The sequence below is a fragment of the Melopsittacus undulatus genome, unplaced genomic scaffold (genome assembly GCF_012275295.1).
Source record: "Melopsittacus undulatus isolate bMelUnd1 unplaced genomic scaffold, bMelUnd1.mat.Z mat_scaffold_350_arrow_ctg1, whole genome shotgun sequence".
NCBI lineage: Eukaryota > Metazoa > Chordata > Aves > Psittaciformes > Psittaculidae > Melopsittacus > Melopsittacus undulatus.
This window is the reverse complement of record NW_022994261.1, coordinates 34,366-62,115: the sequence shown is the minus strand read 5'-3', so window position 1 is coordinate 62,115 and position 27,750 is coordinate 34,366. Positions and strand designations below refer to the sequence as shown.

Genomic DNA, 27,750 nt, shown 5'->3' with positions numbered 1-27,750 from the left:
CAAAACTAAACAATGGAAGATGGAAGTATATTATTTTCTTGATTAAGTGAAAATGAAACCTTAAAAAGCCCATTTATTTACAAATCTATGAATCAAAAAAGTAACGTTGAGATTTTTATGAGCTTGCCTCATACAGCTCTCTGTTCAGTGACTCAATATGCTGCTCTGCATGTTGGCATGCTATGTTAGGGTACAGAGGAATTTTTCACAAGAACAATCACTCTAAAAAGCTGTAATCTTGGCTGTGGGTGTTTCCTCTATTGTAGAAACTTCTGTGACATTTATATTCTGTGGAAGTCCTTATTGTTAGAAAATCCTGAAAAATATTAATGACAATTAGAACTATCTGGTTGCTGTGTCAGCTTGTCACTTCAACTTGTTTTATTTCAGGATTGTAGAAACATGAAAGGTAAACTCAGTTTTCTTCTTTACATGATTTTATCATGTTTCCCTGGTTTTCAGTTTGTCTTGTGTCTTCTGCCACTGAGTTTTCTGTGTAATTCCCCCTCTCCCCAGCACTCTCTCACAACTGTTTTATTAATCCTTTATTCTGCTTCAGACCTTGGATCTATCAGCATTCTTAGCCTGTGTGCCTATAAACGATAAGTGAATTACTCCGCAGTGCTTTATAGCATGGCTGTAGTATGATTCATATTTCCTCTTGTAGCCATGCCAGTTTAAACTTTTCCTTAAACAGATTTGGCTGAAAAAATAATCCAGCCAAATACCCTAGGGTTACCTTGGCTCAATACATGAATACAGCTTACTGTGTGGCCACAGGAACAGTTATCCTGGGATAACTGAAGGGATGGATCTGCGGAAAGAACAGTAATGAGGACCAGCAGTAGCTGAAAATGTTCATCAATCTGCCTTCAGTCAGGTTGTCTACTGAACTGCAACTGTGACCTTTAGCCAGAGCAGTACAGTCAACAGTTGTGTGTTCTAAGAGTGATCTTCATGCTGTATTTTCAGCTCTGGCATACCAGCTTTATTTATAACCTTCTGCAAGTCATTTACACTCTGTTGTCTTAATCTGTAAGACTGCAGTAATGAATTTCTCAATAGGACATGGCTATGGCAGTGCTTTTACTAGTGGAGAATGCTACTGTCAGGACACAATGAAATGACACAACAAATAATGAGCACTAGATATATTATAGAATTACATAATAGAATTGGTAGCAGGGGAGGTCTCTGCATAAATGATTAGTTTTATATATATATTATTTAATGCCTTTGTCAGCTTCAGTGATTTCTACCTTTCTTGATTTCTACCTTTCTGTTTCCTGACATCTTATTCCTGCTTTGCCTGTATCCATTTGGAGGGGACAATTCAGTTGTCAGATGAGAAAAAAGAATACTTTTTTTTGGTCACATTACTTTTCAGCTGAATCAGCTACTTGACCTGTCTTAATATACAGCCTACTAACAACTATTACAAAACTGAGAGCAGCACAGAAACGGATCTAGACATTTGGAAGCAAGAGCTGCATATACTGCTGGTATCAAGATCTGTGCCCAAGCTGAAATAACTGAAGTATGAACTTTTAAATGTGGGAAAGCAATCACAGGGTTAAAAATATGTCACATATCTGTTCTTTCATCAAACATCATATCCTGAAGACCAGAATTGCACCCTAATATGTAATAACCTGTTTCTGTGCCTGCCACTGGTGCCAAATAAATTATGGTAAGGTTGCTAGTTTATTTTTAAAATGTTTGGTCTCTAAGTAGCTGTAAATAAGACTAATCAAGATGGAGTTTTTTAATCACCTTTCATCCTTCAGTAGATTAAGCAATAGATCCATACTAAACTTGATCATTATCCAGAAATAATTTATGGAGCACACATGACTGAACATTGAAACTGGGCCAAATATTGTAGTAATTACTGGATAATCCTATGTTTTCTGGTTTGTCAGAGCTTCTTTAGAGACTGCAAGGTCTGCTTGTCTTATTTAATCACTATGCAGTTGCTTTTTAGAAGTCTAGTAATTTCTAAGTTACTACTGTTCTGTATATATATCTGTGGTGGTTTGACTGGCTGGAGGCCAGGTGCCCACCAAAGCTCCTCTGTCACTCCCCTCCTCAGCTGGATAGGGGACAGAAAATACAACAAAAAGCTTGAAAGCTGAGACAGGGGCAGGGGGAGATAGCACACCAATTACCATCATGGACAAACCAAACCCTACTTGGGGAAAATTCATTTATTGCCAATCAAATCAGAGCAGGATAATGAGAAAATTAAAGCCAAGTCTTAAAACACCTTCCCCCACTGTTCCCTTCTTCCAAGGCTTAACTTTACTCCCAATTTTTTTATCTCCTACCCTGTGAGCAGTGCAGGGTGACAGGGAATGGGGTTGTGGTTATATCTGCTGCTCCGTCTTCCTCAGGGGAAGGATTCCTCACACTCTTCCTCTGCTTCATCGTGGGATCCCTTCCATGGGAGACAGTTCTCCATGAACTTCTCCAGCGTAAGTCCTTACCACAGGCTGCAATTCTCCACAATCTGCTCTAGTGTGGGTCCTCCCGCAGGGTCACAAGTCCTGCCAGCAAACCTGCTCCAGGTCAGAAGGCTTACCCAGGCAAAAACATGAAAAGTTTTTTTCCAAGTTAATGATTTTCTTAATAAGCTCATGAAAGTGTTTGCTAAAGTCAGAGAGAGAAGGTCTGCACAAGTGTGGGGAAGAAGGAAAGGGTGAAGAGGCAAGTGTTCTCCTGCGTGGTGTCACTACAGCATTGTATTTGTTCAACTCTTGATGAAGTCTCAGCTTCACCTTGAGCACAGTTGAACTCAGAAGCTGGTCTGAGCTTTATTTGGGCTTAAATTTAACCTGAAAGCCAGAGGTTTCAATGAATAATGAAGATTTGGCACTGTTTTCTGTAACTTTGTAGAACATAAAGTTACTCAGGAATGTTTATTTTTACTTTTCACTTTTTAAAAGAGTTTTCACAATCTACAAGAGTAATAATCTTTATATTTTTGTTCTCTGTCTCTTTTCTCCAGTCAAGGTCTTTTGCCCTGCAGGACATTTTGTGAGGAAGCAAAAGAAGGCTGTGAACCAGTCCTTGGTATGGTAAATGCTTCTTGGCCAGAGTTCCTGAAGTGCTCTCAATTCCAAAACAAAACTGAAAATGACACGACTACAAGGGTATGCTTCTCACCACACCAAGAAAAAGGAAAGCAGTGTATGTTTCCATTCATAATGATTACCCTGTGTTCATGAGCTTCTATTTAATAATGTATTTTTTTTGTGTAGGAAAAACTCTGGGATGAAATTATTATTTCTAGTTCTGTTACTATGCTCTTTCACATTACTGTGATAATGTCAGGTTATCAGCTGGTTATGGTTTTGCTGTGCTTTAATTTTTTTAGGCTTGTTTCTTTTTTTTTTGACAGGCTGAGAAAGCTGGGGCTGTTCAGCCTGGAGAAGAGAAGGCTGCGTGGAGACCTCATAGCAGCCTTCCAGTATCTGAAGGGGGCCTACAGGGATGCTTGGGAGGGACTCTTCATTAGGGACTGTAGTGATAGGACAAGGGGTAATGGGTTCAAACTTAAACAGGGGAAGTTTAGATTGGCTATAAGGAAGAAATCCTTTACTGTGAGGGTGGTGAGGTACTGGAATGGGTTGCCCAGGGAAGTTGTGAATGCTCCATCCCTGGTGATGTTCCAGGCAGGCTAGGTTGGTCAGAGGCTTGGGTGACATAGTTTAGTGTGAGGTGTCCCAGCCCATGGTAGGGGGTTGGAACTGGATGATCTTGAGGTCCTTTCCAACCCTAACTATTCTATGATTCTATGATTTTTTTTTCAGACTTGTATTGATTTGAGGCTTTTTTTGCTTTGCATCAAAAATTCTGAGCTGTTTAAAGTAAAAAAGGTAGGAGAAGAGTAACGTGCTCTTTTAAAATGTTCTGCTGACTTTTTCTTTGTTAAGCTCTAGTAAATATGGGATTGTTATTTGGAGCAGGAATCTTATACACAGCCCAAATTTCAAGTGTATTCCTTTTCTCTTGCTATGAAAATGAGTCCAGAGCTGTTTGAGATGTAAATTTTTAAAAAATTGTGGTTTGTATACCTCCAGTCATGGAATCACTTAGGCTGGAAAATACCGGTAAGATTGAGTCCAGTCATTAACCCAGCACTGCCATGTCCACCATTAAACCATTTCCCTAATCACATCTACATGTCTTTTACATACCTCCAGGAATGGTGACTTAACCGCATCCTTGGTCAGCCTGTTCCAATTCTTGACAACCCTTTTGGTGAAGAAATTTTTCCTAATATCCAATCTAAACCTCCCCTGGCACAACTTGAGGCTGTTTCCTCTTATCCTATTGCTTGTTACTTGGGGGAAGAGACCAGCCCCCACCTTGCTACAACCTCCTGCCAGGTAGCTATAGAGAGCAGTGAGTTCTCCCCTAAGCCTCATTTTCTCCAGGCTAAGCAACCCGAGTTCCCTCAACCATTCCTCATCAGACCTGTGCTCCAGACCCTTCACCAGCTTCATTGTCCTTCTCTGGACTTGCTCCAGCACCTCAATGTCTTTCTTGTAGTGAGGGGCCCAGCACTGAGCACAGTACTTGAGGTGCAGCCTCACCAGTGCCGAGTACAGGGGGATGATCACTGCCCTTGCTCTGCTGGCTATGCTATTGCTGATACAGGCCAGGATGCTGGCACAGGACGAACATTATAGGAATCAGGACTACAACAATTTTGTCTTCATGGCAGGTTCAAATGACAAAGAGGCTGTAGCATAAATATGTAAGTGTGGTAAGGAATTGTACATTGGACAATGAGAGTGACTAGTGCTGGATGTGCTGATACTGGGCACAGAATTATTCTGAAAGAGCAACAGCAAATTAGAAACCTGAGTTCCATGAATATGTGATACACTGACTGAATTCTAGGTATCATATAAATGTACATGTTAAATTCTGACAGATTACAGCTGGTCAAAGTGTTCAAAAGCCCCACCAGATCTAGAGAGCTGAACTCTAAGGTCAAGCCAGAAGAGATTGCTGACTTCTGAAACTTTGAAGTTTCAGAATATCTTCCAGCTAAAATCATATATTTAATATTCCTAGAGAAGAAGTTTGTTAGATTAGTGCATGGTTGATGATTCTTCCTTAATCTGTATGGTAGGATTTGTTTCTGTCTGGGTAGTGAACTGCATAAATGACACAAAAGTACACAGTGGAAGCTTGTTATTTCTCACTAGGGAAAAATAATCTAAATCCAGTTGTGACATTCACTGCTCCTACTTGGCAGACTATGGAGACCCAGACCTTTTATTGGCAGTTTCGACATCCTGGCGTATAAAGCAAAAGTAATTTTAATTAATTTTTTCATGAACTATAGTGTGTGATGTTTGGATGTGAATAGTTTTCATGTGGAAACATAAGCTGTAGATAATATTTCTACTTTTTTAATTTAAAAGAATTATTTAAAAGAATGGCTCCTTTATGACAGAAAAATGTGAGAGTCCAGATTCGAGAGGCTGTTTCTCGTACAGAAATAAATTATGTTGTGGTTGAATATTTCTCTGCAGCTTGTATATTTGAAAAAATTACTTCTCTGAACACAGTAGAACCAAACAGCAGGGGTCAGTTCACTGTTCCAATCCCTTTTTACCTAGTACACAGCCCAAAGCACTCTTCACACTCTTCTCAGGGCTTAGTTCTTGGAAATTTCAAGAGTATGTCCTTGGCATATAGCTGCTTATGTCTCAACTTTGTGATTTCTACTGGAGAGAATGCATCCAGATTACATGCAGTGAACTCCTCCCTGCCCACATGTGCCTGGCATATAATTTGTTTTGTTTTATGATGTGATTATCTTTTTTTAGGGCTGTCCTGGGTTATTCTGTAACAGTTATTCTCCTTCTTAGTAGCTGGTGCAGTGCTGTCTTTTTGACTTTAGTCTGAGAACAATGCTGCTAACACACCGATGATTTTAGTTGGGCTTTAGTTGGACAAGGGCTTGTAGTTATTTCTTTTATTTATTGAAGATAAGGTCTCGCTGCTGTGCCTGTTTGTTTTAGCACAGTGCCACTGAATCAAAAAGAAACTTTTTCTCTTGATTATTTTTTTCCAATTGTAACTAAATACTCCCTATCTTCCACATTTTCTGAATAGAAAATTATTACTACTAAAAAAAATCCTTGAACTTCACATGCCTTTCCAAGCTCTGTTGGAGAATCAGAATAGCAGGTTGGAAGGGACCTCACAGATCATCTGGTCCAACCTTTCTAGGGAAGGCATGACCTAGATGTCCCAGCTCCCTCTCCAGATGAATCTTAAAAGTCTCCAATGTTTAGGAATCCACCATCTGAAGAGATTATTCTAATGGCTGATTGTTCTCATTTTGAAAAATTTTCCTCTTGTGTCCAGTTGGAATGTCTGCAGGGGTAACTCATCTTTTCCATGTGACTCCTTGTAATGTGTGCTTGAGTGATGATTCCAGAGCATTTATCCTGGAGACAATTACCAGCTTTCCTGAAAAATATTAGAATTAGTTAGAATTGGGATTATCTAGTGGATATGTGCTTGTTCATGTGTCACTGCTGGTATTTATCTCTTTGTCTAGATTTTTGCTCCAAAGGCACTGCAAACCAAGTGCACATTCCCACTATGGAGAAACTATTATGGTGTGCATTCCTGATGCGACCACAGATGTACTGAATGTACTGGAAAATCTAAGCCATGTGCATTATAGTAAAACCATCTGAGTGTACAAAATGAGTCACAGAGAAAAAGGTACAGTTTTGTAAACAGGGCTGCATCAGTCAGGTTAATATCCTTTCACATGTGACAAGTGAATACCCAGTAGGTAAGAAAATCAGCTACTCTGAACACAGTTGTAGGAATCCATCTGTTGAGATTTGATAGATGGTTGAACTGGTTTCACAGTTCCAATTAGTTGTGAGCATGTAAAAGAGTGAGGAAGAAGCATCATCAGTCATTCATTCTACATGTATCCAGTAATTCATTTTAGGGGGATAAATCTCAGAAACCTTCCTGGGGGCTGCTGTCCATATCCATGTGCTGTACTCCCCAGCTAGATTACTGGAATGCCATCTACAGAATGGCATTCTGCAGCATGATGCAGCCAGGTCTCTAGAAAGCCCTAGGTAGCACAGTCTGAAATAAACATATTATTCTACCATCCTCAAGATTGACTTCCAGTTGCATTTCAATATATAGCAAGAGATAAAAAACTGTATATCTCTGAAAATGACCATGAAAAGTGCTACTAATTTTTTTAAGTAAAGACAGTCTCTGTCTAACACTATGAAAGAACTAGGAGGTATCAAATAAAATTGTCTTTCGAACAACCAAAACGTGGTACTCTTCATACAGTGCATAGGTGAGGTGTAACACTTCGTAACATGCTAAAATATACATAGATCCAAGAAACAAAATGACACATTAACAGAAGATCTATGGTTGATCACAAACTACAGCAAGTCTTTGACTCTCAGGTGGAAAAGGCAGGAGTATTTTGGATAAGTATTGTGGCATAGCCTTGCCCTGGTCTATTCCTCACTTGGCATCTGATTTTAGCAGTTTCTGGAGGCAGCATTACGAGATAGATAGGACTTTTCATGTGATTCAACACAACCACAGTAGCACAGTGGGACATGGAGGAATTCCTGTATTCTCTTGCCTGTGGATTTTCATCACCTGCTCCCTATACCCTATGTACTCTGTGGTACAGTATATGCATCTTGTAGCTGTCAATTCTGAACAGTTCTTATACTAGGATCACAATCAGAGAATTAGGAAAGTTGGCAACTCCTCCCCACCAGGAAACTTTCAATTTCTCTATTTCCTTATGATGCAATACCCTGTGGGAGAAAGAACACAAAAAACCTTTCACTTCCATTAAGTTAAGGTTCCTAAGAAGGACACAAGGGAAACTCCAAGCTAGAAAAGAAACAGGCCAAGAATCAGAAAGCAGGCAGAGATAAAGGGTGGGGGAAGCAGAATGGGAGGAAACACAAATTAAGGGACATTATAAAATAGTTATTCATTAAGAATGAGTGCTTGGGGGAAATAGTTTTTTCAACTCTTGACCATTTTCTCATATGAACCACAACCACAATCCTGAAAAAGATTTTGTCTCCTGCAAAAAATTACTCCACTATTTCTGGTTTTGAAGCTGATCATTATCAATGTTCACATACACTGGTAAGCTCTCTCTTCTTTCCACTGCATTACGTGGAATGCAGGACACATTGACCACAATTTTTCGATTGTGACCATCCAGCAAATTTGTTATCCACCGAGTGGTCCACCAGTCAAATCCATGTCCCTAGAATGCTGTGCAGGACAGTGTCAGATGCCTTGCACAAGTCTATGTAGATACATTGGTGGCTCTACCCCTATCCACCAATGCTGTCACCTGCCATAGAAGGCCAGCAAATTTGTCAGGCACAATTTGCCCTTAGTGAAGCCATGTTGGCTGTCACCAGTAATCTCCTTATTTTCCATGTATCTTAGCATAGTTTCCAAGAGGAAAGTGCTCCATCATCTTGCTGGGCTCTGAGGTGAGACTCACTGGCCTGTAGCTCCCCATGTTTTCATTTTAGCCCTTTTAAAAAATGGGGGTTATTTTTCCCCTTTTCCAGTCAATGGGAACTTCACCAGACTGCCACATCCTCTCAAATATGATGGATAATGGCTTGTCACATTTATCCACCAGTTCTACAGGACATGCTGATGCATCTCATCGGGTCCCATGGACTTCTGTACCTTCAAGTTCCTGAGATGATCTCAAACCTGATCTCCTACGGCAGGCAGTTGCTCATTCTCCAAGTGCCTGCCTTGGGCAGTGTGGCTAGAGCTCCTGCCAGTGAAAACCAAACACAGAAAAGCTACTGAATGCCTTGGTCTTCTCCATGTCCTGGGTGACCAGGTCTTCTGTTTCCTTACAGAGTGGGCCCACATTTTCCCTTATCTTCCTTTTATCCCCAGGGTACCTGCAGAAGTTTTTCTTGTTGCCTGGGACATCCCCAGACAGATTTAATACTGTCAGGGCTTTAGCTTCCGTAACATGATCCCCAGCTGCTCAATTTCAATTTTTAATTTTTTCTTAAAATTCCTAATGATTTCTGCTGGGTGTGAAAACTGAGAGAAAGAAAACTGATCTAATTCTTTCTCTTGTTTGCATAGAACACACAAGATAAGTAGAAAGATGCTCACTTTAAGAAGAAATGGAGAAGTAGATTGGGATGGAATCAGAATGGATAGGAGCAGAATAGAATCATAGAATGTTAGGGCTGGAAAGGACCTCAAGATCATCTAGTTCCAACCCCCCTACCATGGGCAGGGACACCTCACACTAAACCATATCACCCAAGGCTTCATCCAACCTGGTCTTGAACACTGCCAGGGATGGAGCATTCACTACCTCCCTGGGCAACCCATTCCAGTGCCTCACCACCCTCACAGTAAATAATTTCTTCCTTATATCAAATCTAAACCTCTGCTGCTTAAGTTTCAACCCGTTACCCCTTGTCCTATCACTACAGTCCCTAATGAAGAGTCCCTCCCCAGCATCCCTATAGGCCCCCTTCAGATAGTGGAAGGCTGCTATGAGGTCTCCACGCAGCCTTCTCTTCTCCAGGCTGAACAGCCCCAACTTTCTCAGCCTGTCTTCATACAGGAGGTGCTCCAGTTCCCTGATCATCCTCGTGGCCCTCCTCTGGACTTGTTCCAACAGTACCATGTCCTGCTTATGTTGAGGACACCAGAACTGCACACAATACTCCAAGTGAGGTCTCACGAGAGCAGAGTAGAGGGGCAGGATCACCTCCTTTGACCTGTTGGTCACGCTCTTTTGATGCAGCCCAGGATACGGTTGGCTTTCTGGGCTGTGAGTGCACACTGAAGCTGGCTCATGTTCATTTTCTCATTGACTAACATCCCCAAGTCTTTCTCCGCAGGACTACCATGAATTTCCTTTTTGCCCAACCTGTAGCTGTGCCTGGGATTGCTCCAACCCAGGTGTAGGACCTTGCACTTGTCATGGTTAAACTTCATGAGGATAAAAATAGGATAGAGATGTATTAGGAAAGGAGAGTCAGAATGGTTTGTAAATGCTTGAACATACTTTTGTTCACAGCCCAAAAATTAATATGGGACCCTGGAATCTTTGGTTTTCTGATCTATAGGAAAAATGGTCAGATAAAATACCTTTCCCGTTTTTTTACCTTTGTTCTCTCAGGCCAAGTTGGCATATTTAGGTCTGGAAGGTAGAAGTCTCTTACAGTTGTTCTCTTAGTACCAGTGAAGATCTGTAGTGATGGAGATCTGTAAACAAATCAAGATTGTTCCTTTAATGTTTCTTTTTGATCTATTTATGCTGTTTTCTTTTCCAAACATGCAGGAAATTGTATAGAAGCCCAAGTTAGAAGAATATAAGATTTCCAAGTCAGTTAAAAGTTGCCTTTCCAATCTCAAAGAGCCTTTCTTGTATGATGAATTACAATCTTCTGATTATGTTATCACATTCTATTTTTACCTGACATCATTGTCTGTGGGATAAATGCTGGTCTACAGGGAACTAGAGCCCATACTGAGGAGGCTATTTTTGTTAGGGCCTCCTGTAGGGCTTGCTGATTGTAGCAATTGGAAAATGCAATGCCTAAGACTGAACTGAAGAAACAAAAATATCAGCTCATAGTAAAGAAAACATGATGTTATATTATAGAATGAGATTCTTTCACTGTCACTGTTGCAGAGAACTGTAATGTTGAGCAAGGCACTGGAATAAATATTTTCTCAACTGTTGTTTGCATGCTTTCAGTTAACTGGGCTCTTAATTTGTATTGCTGCTATTTATTTGTAATTGAAATGTGCTCTTGCGGCTACAAGCAAAGGTAATAGGAGCTATTCTTTGGACATGTAAAATACCACTAGAGTCTTTACTCTCCAGGAAAAAAGACTATGACACCTGTTAAATCTGTCCTTGGGACTAAAGAAGCAGCCCTTAACGGACCTACAAAAAGTATAATTTCTCGTCACAATCTTTCTTCAGTATAGCAATGTGATATTCTTCACAATTTACAGACTCTCTTGGTGCACTGATGCTATGATGTACCAGTGAGCACTGGATATGCTTAAACATGCAGAGTGTGTTTTTCAAAAGTGACAAATAGCTCCAGTCTGCACTGACCACATGTGCAATTAGTTATTCAGATTTCCAATTTTACGTGTGGTCCTAGCATAGCAGTCATTTCTATTGCCCTATGGCAATGGACACACACACACTCTCTCTCAGCACCTTAAGTTTTGGTAGCAGGGGATTATTGCTTTTCAACACATATATGTGCATTTTTAAGCCTGAAATACTATTTTATCATCCAAAGAAATGGAAATCTTAGACTTAGTCAACTGACACACACATTCTTGTATAAAATATGTGTTTGTAGCAGAGCTGGCCCCAGACACAGCAAAGTGACAATCCAGGTCTGGGATCTTATCAGAGAACCTAGTCAAGAGACAGGGCCAGAGACAGGACTGGTGACAAGGTTCCAACGTGACTCCAAGCCTGCTTAGGAACCAGGGCCAAAGTTAGGGCTGCAGGCCAGCTACAGGGTATATATGAAATATCTATCAGGAGCTGGAGCTGTAAGGCTGTGTCTACAGTAGTGGTCAGGCAGGGCTTGAGTGAGAGTGTTGGTGGAGGCCCCAGGTGAGGGGGTCATTCAAAGCCATTCAGGGCTTATTGGTGCACTCATTGTTCTGATTTTCACCATCTTTATAATTCTATTCTTCTGAAGACGTATAAAATGACATTACTTGTATGCTCTGGGTTACTTCACAACAGGCTGTTCTGTTGGAAGAGATTAAAAAGAACTTTCGCTCCTTTTGTAAGTGAAATGCTGCCTCCAGAAAATTAAATGGAATGTTAGCAGTGTGTTAGTTTAGGACTGATCTTTAACTTAAGCTCTGTTTTTGTTTTCCCAAGAATGTGCTTAATCAACACTTTATTGTGAATACTACTTCACTGTAAAGGATAAGTCCTTATACTATGAATTCTACTCAGTACAGCACCAAGTAAAATGTTGACACAAATATCATCATAGTCATTGACTTATTAATGGCTTAATCTGAAATTTATGGAGTGTGTTACCTTTGTGCTATCATTTACTGCAGTGCCAAATTGAGGTCATAAAAGCTAATGCTACTAAAAATTCTGTAATTATATATTTGGCAATTTTCCTTAATTTTAAACTGTATTCTGCATGAATATGCATGTTGGTAGACATGTTATGAGGAATACACAATTATGATGAGAATACTCAATATTCATTTTTTAGTTTTGACATGTAGATTATAATTATGCTTTCCAGACTTTGTTAAGCCTCAGGTTCAGAGAACAAAGGGAGGAAGAATATGAACCAAATTCTCCTATAGGAATAGGAAAATACAAATGTAGGCATTTTAAAATAGGAAAATTGGAGTTATGTTGTGGTCAGGTGCAAAATTACTTTAATGGAGGAAGTGATTCTATACTGGCTGCTGAAAATGATGGTTTTTCATACTTGTAATTTGCATCGTGGTCAAGTTTGAAAGCTACAATTAGAAATTTTTACTGTCCTTGGAATACTCAGATACAAAGTTTGAATTACAATGAAATTTCTATGAGTAGAATTTTGAGCTTCCATGAGATTTTGTGTTTGAACTTGCTGTTCTCACACATGGAGATATTTACTAACTTTACATTGTCAAAGTGACGGGATTTTTTTCCTCCATCTCTAAAAGCTGTTTCTCATTTCAGGTATGTACGCTTCGAGTAAAATTATTGGATTTGGGGTTTTTTTACTGTAGTTGGATATTTAATCTGGTGCATCTATTTAATTAAAAAAAAAAAAAGAAAAAAACAAACCAAAACCAAAACGCAGAGGTTCTTTAATCTCATCCTGTGGTCACTTTTTAACAGTTACTCTGTACAGCAGCTTTTTAGAGGTAATGGTAGATTGAACCTCACTGATTAACTCAGCCTAGATAGCTATTTTTGAAATATCAAAAATCAGATGAAAATCCCAGTTTGCACTTGCTTGAATTTGATTAATTTGGGGTTTGTTTCTTAAGAGCCTTGATTAAGACTCACTGTTCTAGCCATCTTTCTTTCTGCTTATTTCTGCTTACCCTGAGAAGTTTAACACACATTCTTTATTTCTTCTCTTTTGCAGCACTGTGTGGAGGAGAGGAGAGTTTCTTATGTGCCAGTGGAATCTGCATCCCAGGGAAACTGCAGTGTAATGGCTATAATGACTGTGATGATTGGAGTGATGAGGTCCATTGCAGTAAGTTTCTTAAACCTTGCACTATTCCACTGAAGCACTGAATTCCTTCAGGGAAACCTAGAAGCTGTTTCTCTTGGTACAGAATGGGAGCTTTGCATAGTATTTGAGCACAACTGGTATTTAGACTCTCAGTTGCCATTGGATGTGTTTACCTTTGCTCACTCTAGTCACAGCATGCTTTTTTGATCTAACAAATCTTATGCCTGATAGGAGATTCTAAGATTTCTGCAAAAAGCCATGAGAAAATTAGGGAGTATTTGGGGCTTTTTTTTTTTTTTTAGATGGATCAAAATATGTATCAGAAGAGCACTTCTGATGAGAAAGTGAAGACTGTCTATTGTATCTTTTTCCCAGTCCTTGGCATTGATTTTGGAGCAGATGCATAATCATCTGTTTAGAAAGTTATCTTGGTCTCAACCCTGGATGTGGTTTATTTAAACAAATCCCAGTATATGGTGCAGTAGAAAAGAAAAATGAAAATACATGCTTAGTACCTCAATTTCTTATTTATTTCCCTGTGGTACTGTGTATCTTTGGAGCTCCTATGCATTTTTCTGTGTTGACAAAAACATCCTTGGACTACTACCTTTGGAAAAGCTCATCAAATGTACAGTAGGAAAACAAGGAAAAGGGAAAAAAAAAGAAAAGAAAATTAAAAAAGGAAAATGTGGAACAATGACTAAATAGGGACTATAGTAGGACATGATGGTGCAAAACAGCACTGTGCACTCAGACTTTGGAAAATGTCAGACCTGGGTTGAGTTCCAGACTCTGCAGTTTAGACTGTCCCCAAAAGATTTGTTCATATTGGTGATTTAAGAGCCTGGGCATTCCAAGACTCACAAATCTGGAAGTTGCTGATAGATTTTATCTGTAATACTCCAAGGAATAAATGGTGGCTGCAATTTCCTCCCGATCTCAATATGAGTAAGTCTAGAGCTTGCTTTATCTTTAATAGCCTACAATTTATTTAATGGAGGTTGATATAATTTTGATTACATAAGAAAGATGGTATATTTTTACCTGAATTTTTCCTTTCAAGTTTTTAATGTAAGCTGAAAGAGTAAAAAGTGCCTATGAGACTATGTCTCTTGAGTTCCATTAGAAATGGGAAAAGAAAAATTTGGTAATATAACAACAAAAGTATTACAAGCATTAGAAATTTCATAAGTTAAGATTACCTCTAAAAGAAAGCCTGTGTGTTAAATGATACAGGGTTTATAGGCAGAGGATGTCTTTTATCAGTAGTTGGTGAGAGGGGGTGGAGGTCAAATAAGACCTTCTTGAATTACACAGCAGAAATAGCAAAACTGAAGGACGGCTTATTTGCCTGAAATCTTGTCTGATAAAAGATGCTGTGTTTCCATCAGCCCTTGCCCTTCTTAAATTCTTGAGTTACTCCACAGAATAGTTTAGGTTAGAAGGGACCTTTAGGAGTCCTCTAATCCATCCCCTGCAATAAACACAGGTGTCTTCAACTAGATCAGGTTGCCCAGAACAATGTCCAGCCTGGCCTTGAATGTCTCCAGGGTGGCATATCTACCACCTCTCTGGGCAACCTGTTCCAGTATTTTACAACTCTCACTGTAGAAAACTAGGGGGTTGTACTAGATGACCTTTGAAGATCTCTTCCAGCCCTAACGTATGATTCTATGCTCTGGTTGCAGCACTCTTGGTCACTCGTGCGCCCTAGGCTGCTTTTTATAGGTGTGGGGTTGCCTGTGCTTTCTCTGGCAATGCTCAGGCGTCAGTCAGCATCTCCCGCGAGAGCTGCTGGCTCCTGGCAGGTCTCTGCTTCCCTGGTGTTTCTCTGCCTCAGGAAACCTCCCTGTGTGCCAAGATCTACCACTCCACTGTGGATCAGGCCAGCTCTGGAGCAGCTCATCTCAGTGACTGACCACAGTTAGAGGCACATTTGTACCAAAACTTCTTAAGGCATGGAAATACACCATTAAGATGCTCAGAACAGCATCTTTGCTGTTACACTGTGCTGGTTGTTTTGTTGCCAAGTAATAATCCTAAAATGTTTTTGGCACAGCAGTGTTTTATTCCTGGTTTAAATTAAACACGCTTTTAAAGGTGCATTATTTGGATATTTGGTTTGGTTTTCATTATCTTCCCTCTTCAGAGTGCTACAGAGAAGAGACTTTTGAGCACCCTGGCAGTTCATATCCCCTTTTATGGCAAAGGGCACAGCCACGTGGGAAGGCAGCTATGTTCTTGGTCTCATTGGAATTAAGAGGTTTCTTCTTCCACTGAGGAAAAAAAAAGCACAATTACTAAACTTCCATTAATAAAAAATACATGGCAAAAGTTACTATTAACCCTAAAAATAAATTTCCTTCAGGTCCAGACAGTGTATGCAAGTTATAAGTGTATGAGTAGTTAGGGGAGTCTGTCATCCTTGGCAATGTTCAAGGCCAGGCTGGACAGGTTGTTAAGCACCTGGTCTAGTGGAAGGTGTCCCTGCCTGTGAATGGGGGTTGGAACTAGATGATCCTTTCCAACTCTAATAATTCTATAATTCCTATAGGAATCATTATAAATAACTGAAGGTTATAATGAATTCATAATTAATTTTATTAAATTATTATTTTTTTAATTCTTAAAACACTTGTCCTTCAATCAAAGTATAGGCCGTCAAATTTAATTCTTATCCTAGGTTTATTCATAAGGTATTTCAGTTCAGTTTGAAGATAGTTCAACAACTTTAGCAGTGACTGACATTTCTGTAATAATGAGAATATTCAGTACTCCACAGAATGTAGTTGCTATTCACCTTTTAATTATTAAACAGTTGGCAATATCTGAGAAAGAAAACAGAATTTTGAATTTTTAGGCTTTGTTCTATTTTGTATAAACTGAATTGTGACTGTTAGTTCTTACACACAGCTTGCCAGTGTTTAGTGGGATTCAGAGCAACACACACAGAAAAGTAGTTCTTATGAAGTCCAAACTGTATTTGCTTATAGGAAAGTTTTACCTAGTGTGGAATTAATTTTTTTTTAGATTTTGTTGTTAGCCATGAGGATGGGTGTAATATAGAACATATGAAACAAAAGCAGCAGATTTAGCTTAGAGTAAGCAACATGAATACACTGAAGAAGATAACTAGATATAAACATATGGCTCACTTCTAGACTAATTTCTGCTCCATCTGTTGCTGGGAGCTGTTTTGTCTGCATGAAACAAAGACTATGGGGTAATATAGGTGGAGAAAAATATTTGGACTCTGTTCTAGCAAACAAACTTACATAGCAATAGGCAGTTTAAGACCAAAAATTACACAGAAAGGCAAGTATTTCTGCTGCTTGAGTCTTGTAAAGGGACCACATGAGACTCTTCATGTTGGCCAGTATGGCGAGGAGAATCTTCTTGTTACAGTTACTTCCCAATGAGATTAAAAGGCTCTTACCCTTAAAAGGCCAAGATTTATTAGAACTTCGAAGAAAAAAAATAACCCTCTAAGAGGAAAAAAAAGGAAAATCCTTTACAAAAGAAAACTGAAAGAATCTTGATAAGGCAGAATAGAAATGGATACGCAGGCAAAACTGCCTTTGCTGCCTGTGGCCTAGAAGGTTGGGTCTTTGGGCTTGGTTTCAGTCAACTCAGGAACTTCCTTTTTCTCAGCATATTTGGTTCTGGATTTTTTTCCCTTGGTAAATCTCTTTATCACAGTGGAGCCCTGTCCATGTGTTTATTTCCTGTTCTTTCCAGCTTTGTTTCAGTCTCTGATGTGCTTTAGGTTTACTGGTTGAACTCTTGCTCTGCCTTCTCTACTCTGTAAATGCTGTAACATAATATAGAATTGCATGCAAACGGTAAGTTTCTCGGGGATGACAATAATGGTGCTGATAATTTGGGGGCAGAAATAGCTGCACACTGTATTTGAGTTACAATAATTCACTCTGATACATGTTAATGAGAGCAGTTGAAAATTGAGGCGGATTGAAAACTGAATGAATGGTTGGGCCTAGAGAGTAGCAGAGGCATGAACTTTACGAATTGCAATATAATATGTACAACAATCTGATATAAATTATTTAGCTTCATGCTTTGCTTGAAATCAAACAATTCAAATTAATCATTGTTTCTGTAGGAAAGGAATGTAACAAAACTGAATGGGTAACCTCAGTAAGAAGAAAGGCCGTATGTATCCTAAAAAACTTGTTTTACTCATTTGCACTCAATCTCATTGGTTTAATTGTCTCACCCCTAGTATATGCACAAGTGATCTGGCCAGAATCACTTGTCTGACAGCAAAACCCACTAGACTTTTGTGTCCTCATAATGTTTTGTTTGGCAGCAGCAGTTTACTCTTATGACAAACATTTTACAGTCCTACCAACCCTGTATCACCTGGGTTGTTGTTGATCTTTGGGTTGACTGCACCTTAGGTCAATTTGCAGATGACACCAAATTGGGTGGCAGTGTTAATCTGCTTGAGGGTAGGAAGGCTTCATAGAGAGATCTGGACTGATGGGCTGGATTGATGGGCTGAGGCCAATTGTGTAAAATTCCTCAAGGCTACATGCTGGGTCCCGCACTTGGGTTACAACAACCCCATGCAGTGCTACAGGCTGGGGAAAGCTGCCCCATGGGAAAGGACCTGGGGATGTCGGTCAACATCTGCTGGGCATGAGTCAGCTTGTGCCCAGGCAGCCAAGAAGGGCAACAGCATCGTGGCCTGTATCAGCAATAGCATAGCCAGGAGGGTCAGGGCAGTGATCACCTGCCTGTTTTGGCACAGGTGAGGCTGCACCTCAAATCCTGTGTTCAGTTCTGGGCTCCTCACTACAAGAGAGGCATTGAGGTGCTGGAATGGATCCAGAAAAGGGGAATGGAGCTGGTGAAGGGTCTGGAGCACAAGTGTGATGAGGAACAGCTGAGGCAACTGGGGGTGTTTAGTCTGGAGAAGAGAAAGCTCAGGGGGACCTCACTGATCTCTTACAACTACCTGACAGAAGGTTCTAGTGAGGTGGGGGCTGGTCTCTTCTCCTAAGGAGCAAGCCAAGACAAGAGGAAACAGCCTCAAGTTGTCCAGGGGAGGTTTAGATTGGATATTAGGAAAGATTTCTTCACCAAAAGAGTTGTCAAGAATTGGAACAGGCTGCCCAGGGAAGTGATTGTGTCACCATACCTGGGGGTATTTATAAGGCATGTGAGTGTGGTGCTTAGGGATGTGATCTAGTGGTGCACTTAGCAGTGCTAACAGTTGTACTCAATGATTTTAGGGGTCTTTTCCAACCTAAATGATTCTATTTGTATTCTTGTTGCTTTATCTTGTGTCAGGTTGTTCATCTTCTTGCTGAATGATTATTTAAATGAAATCACACTTACAGTGTTCTGTAGCAAGTAACAGATATCATTCCTTTAAATCCTGTTGTGCTCTTGCTTCTGACACCTTCATGCACACATATATTTCCTTTCCTATTTAATACTAAGGTCATTTTTTTTAATTCATCTCTAAGTTTATTCCCTCATTTTTGTTACGAAAAGACATCTGCAGTAATAGCAGAGGAGCTTGCTTTGTCTGCTGCATCAGTGTCAATTCCATAACCTGTTGGGTGCAATGCTTTGTTCATCTCCTAAGATGACAGGACGAGATGACAAGAGATGAAGCCCATTCACCTCAGTATCATTGGTCTTGAAGGCACTACTCAATCAGGTTTGGTTCATAGTTCAAGATTAAAAAAAATGTATCTAGAGGCATTCTCCTGGGCTGTCCAGGTTCCTGTCAAAGCTTCCTGCAACTGCAGTCCCAAAATACAGGACTTCTTATATTTGTTTTAGATATTACTATATTGGAGAGATGTCCTTGGTTTTTAGTTATGAGATGACATATATGAGGGACAGAGTTGTCTGTCCCTGTACAGGTGACTTTATCTGAGCTAAATGTCTAAATTAGCTGTATGAAAAATCAGTCAAGGGAAACAGACACTTCTGATGCGTGACTTGTCTGATTTGAAGCAGATAATTTAGATGGCCTGTGTGCTTTAGAAACCAAATGATATAGATGTCTAACGTTACATAGGTGAATCTTACAGCTGTGCCTCCTTAGTTTTAATGTTGAAAATTATCTGCATTATGGAATGTAGAAGTCTCTGTTTTTTAATCTTTTTCATATTTATTAATAATTCTTGCTAGAATCTCCTTTCAGGATTCTGCATTGAGAAACCGATCACATGATACAGTCTTTTCCTAGCTCTTGACTTGTATTTTTCTCTTCTTCCCATTGATGGGCTATAATAAGTATGCAGGCAATAGTTAGGCTTTAGAAGAATCCATGGCTCTTTTTGAAAGTATATTTTAATTTACTTAGCTGTGTCACTACTTTCACAGCTGCAGCCGAAAACTGGTATTTAGGGTTTCACCACGTTTCCTTTACCATTTTGTCTGTGACTTTGTGCAATGTAGGTTGCCAGCTGAGTAACTGGAATTCAGCTCAGCCAGGAGCTGATTCACACAGGAATCTGAACAGGAAAGAAGCTGTAACAAAGATCTACAAATGCATAAATTATCAGTGCCAAAACTTGGTTCTATCAGAAGGATCCTGATGAACAAGTTTTACATGTAATGTACCAAATGCAACAGGCTCGCTTACATCCTTCTGGCTGCACTTAGATGCACACTTTCTTAATACATACACTTGCTTCCTCTTCCCTTGTGACTTTCTCAATCATACTTCTCTTTCACCAAGGGTGAACAAGATGAAGACCATTTTGGTAATAAAATACAAATGAAGCTGTTTACACACATGGGCCACTGCATGCCACACCCCAGGGTAGAACATCTTGTTTAATTAAGGTCTTATTTAATCCTTGAAGTGGCACAAAATGTACATTGAGTCTACACATATGTCTTTAAACATACAGCTTTAAAATTTAAAATCCTTACATCTTTTAATGTAAAATTGTGAGTGCTCAGCTGAGATGATTCATGGTCAGAAGGACAACATGATGCAATAGTGAAGTGGTGAAAACAGGGTATGCGTGAGTAGAGATCGAAGAGTTGCAGAGCACAAAGGTTTGACCAGGGTTTATTTGTGTTTTGTGGAGTATACAATAGGAATTAGTATTTAACTGTATGAAAACTGAGCTTGTACCATCATCATCTTTTACAAATGGCAGCTGCAATGTGTCCGCCTTATTCTGATGGAAATAACTAGCTACCCCATACAATATATTATTACTAATATCTTGAAGGAAATGTATGTGAAGACTTAGATTTTCATCAAGTGAATCTTATTTCCTTCAAGAAAGTTTGTATTCTTTTTGTTTACCCTGTCAGTGTGGGCAGGAGAGCTGCCATACCCTAAAGGACACTGTGCAGCTGCCTAAGAATGAATGTAAATGGGAATGAGGGTATGGATAGAAATTAAACAATAAACTTACCCAGAGGAAACAACATAGAAAAAGACAGCTTTGTTTCATTTGCATGAGGAGCAATACAGACACAGAAATTGTCAGTTACAAACTGATTGGTAAGGATAAAGATTGCCAGAGTACTTCATGCCATTGCAAACTCAAAACAAGTAATGCTTAAAATTTTGCTTCCAGCAGGCTGTTCCACTGAAAATGTTCTGTTCTGAAACTAGAACTTCAATATTTGCATTTAGTTTGGGGTTTTTGGTATTTACTGTTCTATGCCTTTTGTTCTTGTAAAGTTAAATTACTATTGACTACAAAGCTCATGGTTTAGCCATATTATTTTACATTATGCCCTGAAACATTGTCCTTTGCGTTGTGCTGTAATTTTTGTTTGTACATTCTAAGATGACGTGAAACTCATAGAAAGCACAAATGCTTCTGTGGGGGAGTGGAGGAAGTGATTAATGTTCAAGTTCTAGAATTGAGAGTTGTAAAACCTTGCAAAACTTAGAGCACTCACCTAGGAGGTGGAACACTTGGCTGACATTGATCTGGAGGGATAGAAACCCCACTGCACCTTCTGAGAGAATGCTGCACCTTACAGTGTGTAATATACTTGGAAGGACACCCATCTTTCAAAGTGAGACCACTGTGCAATCTTGAACACAGGAGTCACATGCCAAGAGGAGAAAAACAAACGGTATGCTTTTGTTGTTTAGTGATGGAGCATCTCAGCTGAGGGGAAGGATTTGAGCCTTGTTCCACTGCCTGCTCTCAGAGCTCTCTCTATATGTTTTCCAGGAAAGAGCTCATTTAAAATGCCCACTTATCCCAGTAAGAAAGGGCACAAAGAACTTCCTTGGTTCCACTGGCGTAGCTTCAAAAGGAAGAAAGGGTGGTCCAGATACCTATTCTGTACCCTGGTATTCTCCCTGGAAAAGCCAGATGTGAAGAAAAAGCCTAGAGTTAAAAAGTTGTTGCTAATGGGACCAGACACTGCCAACCCTGTTTTCTCTCCCCTTTGTTAACTACTACAAGTTAGATTCCATGTTTCTATCAAACATTCTGGATATTCTCAGAGAATATTTATCAGGGCTTTATGGAAGGACTCAGCAATGGAAAGAAAGGCTAAACCCACCTACGGCTGACAGTCCGAAGAATTCTTTGATCAGACAGCATTAGGCCAAAGTCTGCATAAGGCATAAAACTCATTTGAAACTATTGCAAGATCAAAGGTAGGCTAAAAAGCATGGTCTGGGGATGTTGATTTTGCTGATAGAAGCTTCAGCTTCACATAATAGTTACATCAGGTTCTGAAGTCTGTCCTAGTAATCTAACTGATAAACCCACAACCTTACTCGAGAACTGTATGTGTATAAATATAATCAAACATTTTGGTCCATATGTGTAAACAGAGTGCTTTTTCCTCAGGGCATTGATCAAAAAAGCAATTGGTAATAAAAATGTCTAAAAATTGCTCTTCATCTTTTTGTTCTTCCATATTAGTTTCCAATAAACTGATACACATTGGCTACTAATGCATACCTGTAAATTGGGGTGTATCTTTAGCTAATTTTGATTTAGTCAATACATTCATGGCTTATATGAATGTTCCAAAGTCATGTTAACATTTTACAAAAATTTGTTTTGTAGACTGCAGTGATGATGTATTTCGCTGCGAGACAGGAAAATGCCTAAATTACACGTTTGTTTGTGATGGATATGATGACTGTGGAGACCTTAGCGATGAACAGAATTGTGGTAAGTGAAAGCTTTTCTAAAGTCTTTAAGACACCAGTACTGCCTAAATCAGCAATCTTTTTACTTAAACTATTGAAAGAGGAATATACCCTGCTGTTACTCGCTTTGGGCAAAGTAAAAACAGCTCACAAATTTTATGTGCCATTTGTAAAGTTTTAAAGGAGAGTTGTGGGTCAATCAAAATTTTGAAGGTAGTGGTATTTTGAAGAAATACTGCGATTCGTAATTTCTTTTAAACTAATTCAAGATGTTATGTTTGCTTTCCTGCTAACATGGCTGAATTTAACTGACATTAAAGGAAACCGTAAGAGTTTACACACTGGTGATGGCAACTGTTTCATAGCTGAACTGTTTTTACATAAGCTTCAGAGTGAACTTGCATATTTTGATGATCAAATTATGTTTCTTTCAAATTCTGCTTTCAGTCAGCTTTGTATGTTCTGCCTTCTTATATTTGTCTTTCTACCTACACATGAATTTCATAGGGAAAAGATGAAATTTTTGCCATGAAAAAGAATAGTTAGCACATGTAAATATTACAAAACTTTGAGAACTTTGTTTTTTTTAACTTTTGCTCCTGGTGCTACACCTAAGACAAATTAAGTGCTCTAAAATGGGAGTTTAAAATATTATATCTCACTTTTTTCTTTTGCTTTTCTAAGGAAAATCACAGGAAATTTCAAAATTAAAAATCAATACACATTTTTTTTCTGATAGTTTTTTTAATGTTTCTTCTCCAAATTAATCTAAGACTCCAAGATCTTTCACTACTTTTTGTCAGTTCTGGTTGTTCATTTCTGTTTGTTTGGTTGGTTTTGTTTGTTTGTTTGTTTTTCATAAATCATCTTTGATTCAAGACTTTTCTGAATGTTTATCTAACTCCTACCATTGTTATATTGAGATAGGGTTTTTTTTTTAATATAGAAAATTTAAGATCTATCTTTTTGTACAGGTTATAAGTAGGTCTCATATCAGACTGTCTACACTGTTTAATTTGGTGTAAGATCAGACTGCTCAAAAGAATGCTTTTATTTATTTGTGGAAGAACTTAGGTAGGAAAAGTAAGATGAAGATTGGAATAGTTTCCTTGTAGATCATTCTTATGAAAAATTCTGAGTGTATGCAAAAAAAATTTCTGATTAAGTGCCAAAAATGGCAAATGAAACTTTTTTTTTTTTACTTCATAGTAAAAAGATAAATGTAGGGAATGACTTTCCCTGATGGCAACTGGAAATGTTGGCTAACTGAACGGCATTTCATTATGGGAATACAGAAGATCTTTTAATCTGCTCAACAAATATTAGAAATGTGTTTATTTGCAAATTGAAACAACTGTGCACCTGAGAGAAGGAGAAAGTGCATCACTATCTATATAGGCAATGGAATTCAGAACATATGTAACTAAAATCTGCCAAAAAAATCTTCAGGAACAGAAAAATCTCTTTTTGTATTTTACAACTTCAAAATGGCTCATTGGTAAGAATGATTAGCTTATAGGCAGAGGACAATTCATCAAAATCACAAAATACACAAATTGTAACTTATCCTTTTTTTTTCTTCCTCACATTTGAATTTTAATTAGATTGTAATCCAGTGACACATCATCAATGTGGAGATGGGAGATGTATAACTGCTGATTGGGTATGTGATGGTGACCATGATTGTATAGACAAATCAGATGAAATCAATTGCTGTAAGTTCCTTTAATTTCTAAATCAGCTTTTTATTTCTTTAAAAATGAAAATAATGTAAGATAAGTAGTATATTTACTTACTACTTGTAAGGCACAACTACAAGTTTATTTGGTTTGCAAAGTCTGCACTTGATAAACGTCCATACTGGAAGACAGCTGCAGCAAATTAAACATTTGTTGCCATTGTTGAGAACTCCCAGCATTGCCTTGTGTTTCAGCTTAATTACAGAATTACCTTTTTGTTAACTGTGATGCTCCCTTAAAGAATAATGAATGAATAATATAATCTCTTTAAACTGTAGGCATTCTGAGTTTGTGACAGCTTTCTCATGTGTCTGTATGCAACCTATCAAAGCTTGTCAGAGTCTGGACTTCTCTCTTCTCCAATGATAATGGTATATAGCTGCAAACAACTACCCTAGTATAGTGCCAAGACTGTAAAATCAGTCCTTGGGGAACTAGCATATGTTTTAATGTGATTTAAAGTTGTCATAAGAGATATGCTTTATACTGCTTTTGATTCTTGCTGCCATTCGGTGCTTGACCTCACAACCACTATCCTAGAATTTTCCCTGAAACCTAAGAATCTATTCTGAATTAAAAGAATGAAAGTAAGCGGGCAAAGAAAAGATGAGAATTTCTGGTTGAGTAAAAATTATGCTTTTTTATTGGTTTGTTGTATCTGTAAGCTATTGAAAGCATAGCCTACATACAATGAAAAATGTCTTCTAGTGACTTTGAGTGCTAAGCAGCGTTATTAGCTCCTCCTGAAATAACTTCTAGATAACATTCAAAAATAATTGACCTTCATTAATCTAAGTTTAACCAGTGTATCATCATGTTTTTTCTCTCTAGCGTGTCACAGTCAGGGTCTAGTGGAGTGCAGAAATGGGCAGTGCATTCCTAGTGCATTCCAGTGTGATGGAGATAATGACTGTAAAGATGAAGTGATGAAGAAAACTGCAGTGAAAGTAAGGGTATACCCCCATTTTACTGTTCTTACTGAACCTACCTTTGACTGCTTTGTTCTGAAGTGTCTTTAGGTTAAAGCTTGTCTGACATTTACTTTTCATTCCTTTGTAAATAACACTTGCTAATGTTCTCTGGTGTCTGCTTTCACACAAGGATTCTGTAAGCAGAGCTTTATTAGTTCTTAAAAATATAAAAAATTAATGAAATGGAGGTGATATTTAGTTTTAGGTTTTGGTTATCTGACATGATGAGCTCTTACTATATAAATTGATATATATTCACATTGTCCTGCAGCAATTATAAGCTACCATCACAGGAACTGGTGCCATTTGAGAAGGACTTTTCTCATGAAAATTATTTTTTTCTTCAGTAACTTGGGGAATCAGAGAAAGGATGTTTTCCTAAACAAATTAATGATTTAGTGTGACTAAGGAAAAAAGCTATGAAAATGTGAGTTTTCACATCTACTTAATAGCTGGCTCATTATGGTTTATATGAAACAAAAGGAAACCAGGCATTTTTCTTGAGCCCCAGAACATGTTTCCCCAAAGACTTTGTGTCCTGTGGTACATTGTGACACTCGGAAAGAAATGCTGTAATGTTGTGAAAATTTCACAATATTTGAGGATATTTTTTTACATGTAATTCTCTTGATTATGGTAAGGTAGGTTCAGATAGCAGCCTTCCCTTCAATGTGAGAATTATTAATGACATACTCTTTCTAAATTTAATTTTTAAAGAAATTGGTTAAATTTATATAGAAAACCCTAGTGTTGTCAGATGTGGTGGTAATAAGATAACCTATTCAAAAGTTATTAGAGTAGAAACACACCTGTTATCATAAGATAAATACACAGCTGGTTTCTGTGGTCCCTTCAAAAAGAGAGAGTAAAGAGTGCTTATAGAAATTCAGCATTGACTGTGCTCAGATCAAAGGAATCTACATTGCAGCGAGTTGAGAAGCTCTTCTCCTGTGGGATAAGAAAGAGTTGGAGCAAACTTAAAAAAATTAATTTTAATGTAATTATTTGTAATAAGTTTAGAATTTAAGAAGTTTTCCCTATTTTTAAAGTTCAATTTTGCAATCAGCTGCACCTGTTAAATAAGACAATCAATTGCTACAGCTAAAGAAAGTACCTCTATTGCTTCAATAATAACATTGTATGAAGGGAAGTAAATCCACATTACTGCACTGTCAGTTCTTTGGGATGAGGCTGTTGTCAAGATCACTGAAAACAAGATGTTTTTTAAACATCTTCTGTACCTACCCAATATAAGGACTGCCATGACTGAATGATTAATATTCAATAATAATCAGTTGTGTAGTGCAATACAAACACTAAGTAGTAGTTGTAATAACCCATTTTAAAGAAGATGAGATGATGAAATCCAAAACTGTTCAGTCTCTGTGTACCAAATAGTAAATTAAATGAATGCTTTTGCAAAAGTCACATTGAAGAGAGAATTTAGTGGTTTGGAAAGGAGCTATCACCATTGTAAACACACAGAAAAGGTCCAGGGATTTGTCAGAGAAACTAACTACCCAGGGTAATACGTTCAGAAATGTTCCGATGAAATGCTGGTTTTTAGTTGCTTCTGAATTCCATTTTTAGGACCGTAGCCTTTTGGGGTTTCTTGTTGTTTGGTTTTAACCAGCCAAAGAAGGGACAATGGCACTTCAGCTTTGATGACCTTTCTTCAGGAAGATTTTTATTGTCCACCAAACAATCATAAAATTGAGAAGAAGATCAACTGAATGGCCCCTGAGGAATGATTCCCAGAAAATATTCTCTTTCAACTAGAACCTATTGTTCCCTCCAAAATCTGATTTATATGACTTTTCATACTTTTCCCGCAGAATTGTGGTTAAATGGCTTTCAGAGATCCATACCTCTCAATCGGAAACTGGGATATAAATTCTTATGTTACGTATACGGGTAAAGAAAAGTGACATCTGGACACTCCTGCAGGCTTTCCTTGCTTATAACATTTACTTGCTGCACTTGAAATGCTGTAGGGTTCTTAATTATGTAAAGTAAATACTTAATTGTAATGTAAACTCTGCATTTTCTCATTGCTACACTTCAGTAATTTTTATTAGTCTGGTAAATAATTAGAATAGTAAATTTCTATTTTCCTCAGGTCAAACCCTCTGTCAGGAGGGAGGACCAGAGATGTACTTCCTGTCCTGAATCCTGTGGAACTTCTCTCTGTGAGATGAGAAACAGCCAGACAAACTGCAGTAAGTAGGTCACATGCTTTGCACTGTCACTGTTTTAGGGTGGTGTTAGAGTATAATGAGGATGCAGGGTAGGGACATGGTAAATAATACTTTAATTTACTATCTAATACACATGCGTAATGATTAAGTATTGAAAGGGCAAAGTCAAAACAGAATTTCCATCATAACTTTTTATTATTGATGTATTTAGAGATCCTAATAACATTTGACATTGAGATATTTTCCCTTCTGTGAATTTTTTGATACGTTCTTAAAGGCTATCTACAGTTGTGCTTCTTACACATCTACTGACATTCAGTGTTTACATGAAGTAACAAACACAGTGTAAGTGGTAAAGCAGAAGCTACTGGTTTAATTTCAATATATAAGAAAACATGAGATGTGTTTAGTAGGTTG

At 38.4% G+C, this 27,750-nt stretch overlaps 1 protein-coding gene across 1 annotated transcript in view; it reads left to right on the top strand.

Moving 5' to 3' along the window:
* The window catches only part of LOC117438466 (atrial natriuretic peptide-converting enzyme-like), a gene marked incomplete at its 5' end in the record, with an annotated part of 64,603 nt that overhangs the window by 11,492 nt on the left and 25,361 nt on the right, over positions 1-27,750 (top strand). The window contains 8 exon segments of the mRNA XM_034073980.1: positions 3,008-3,189; positions 13,203-13,316; positions 22,340-22,447; positions 24,030-24,140; positions 24,996-25,082; positions 25,085-25,111; positions 27,255-27,277; positions 27,279-27,354. Of these exon segments, the coding sequence (XP_033929871.1) occupies positions 3,008-3,189; positions 13,203-13,316; positions 22,340-22,447; positions 24,030-24,140; positions 24,996-25,082; positions 25,085-25,111; positions 27,255-27,277; positions 27,279-27,354 (728 nt within the window).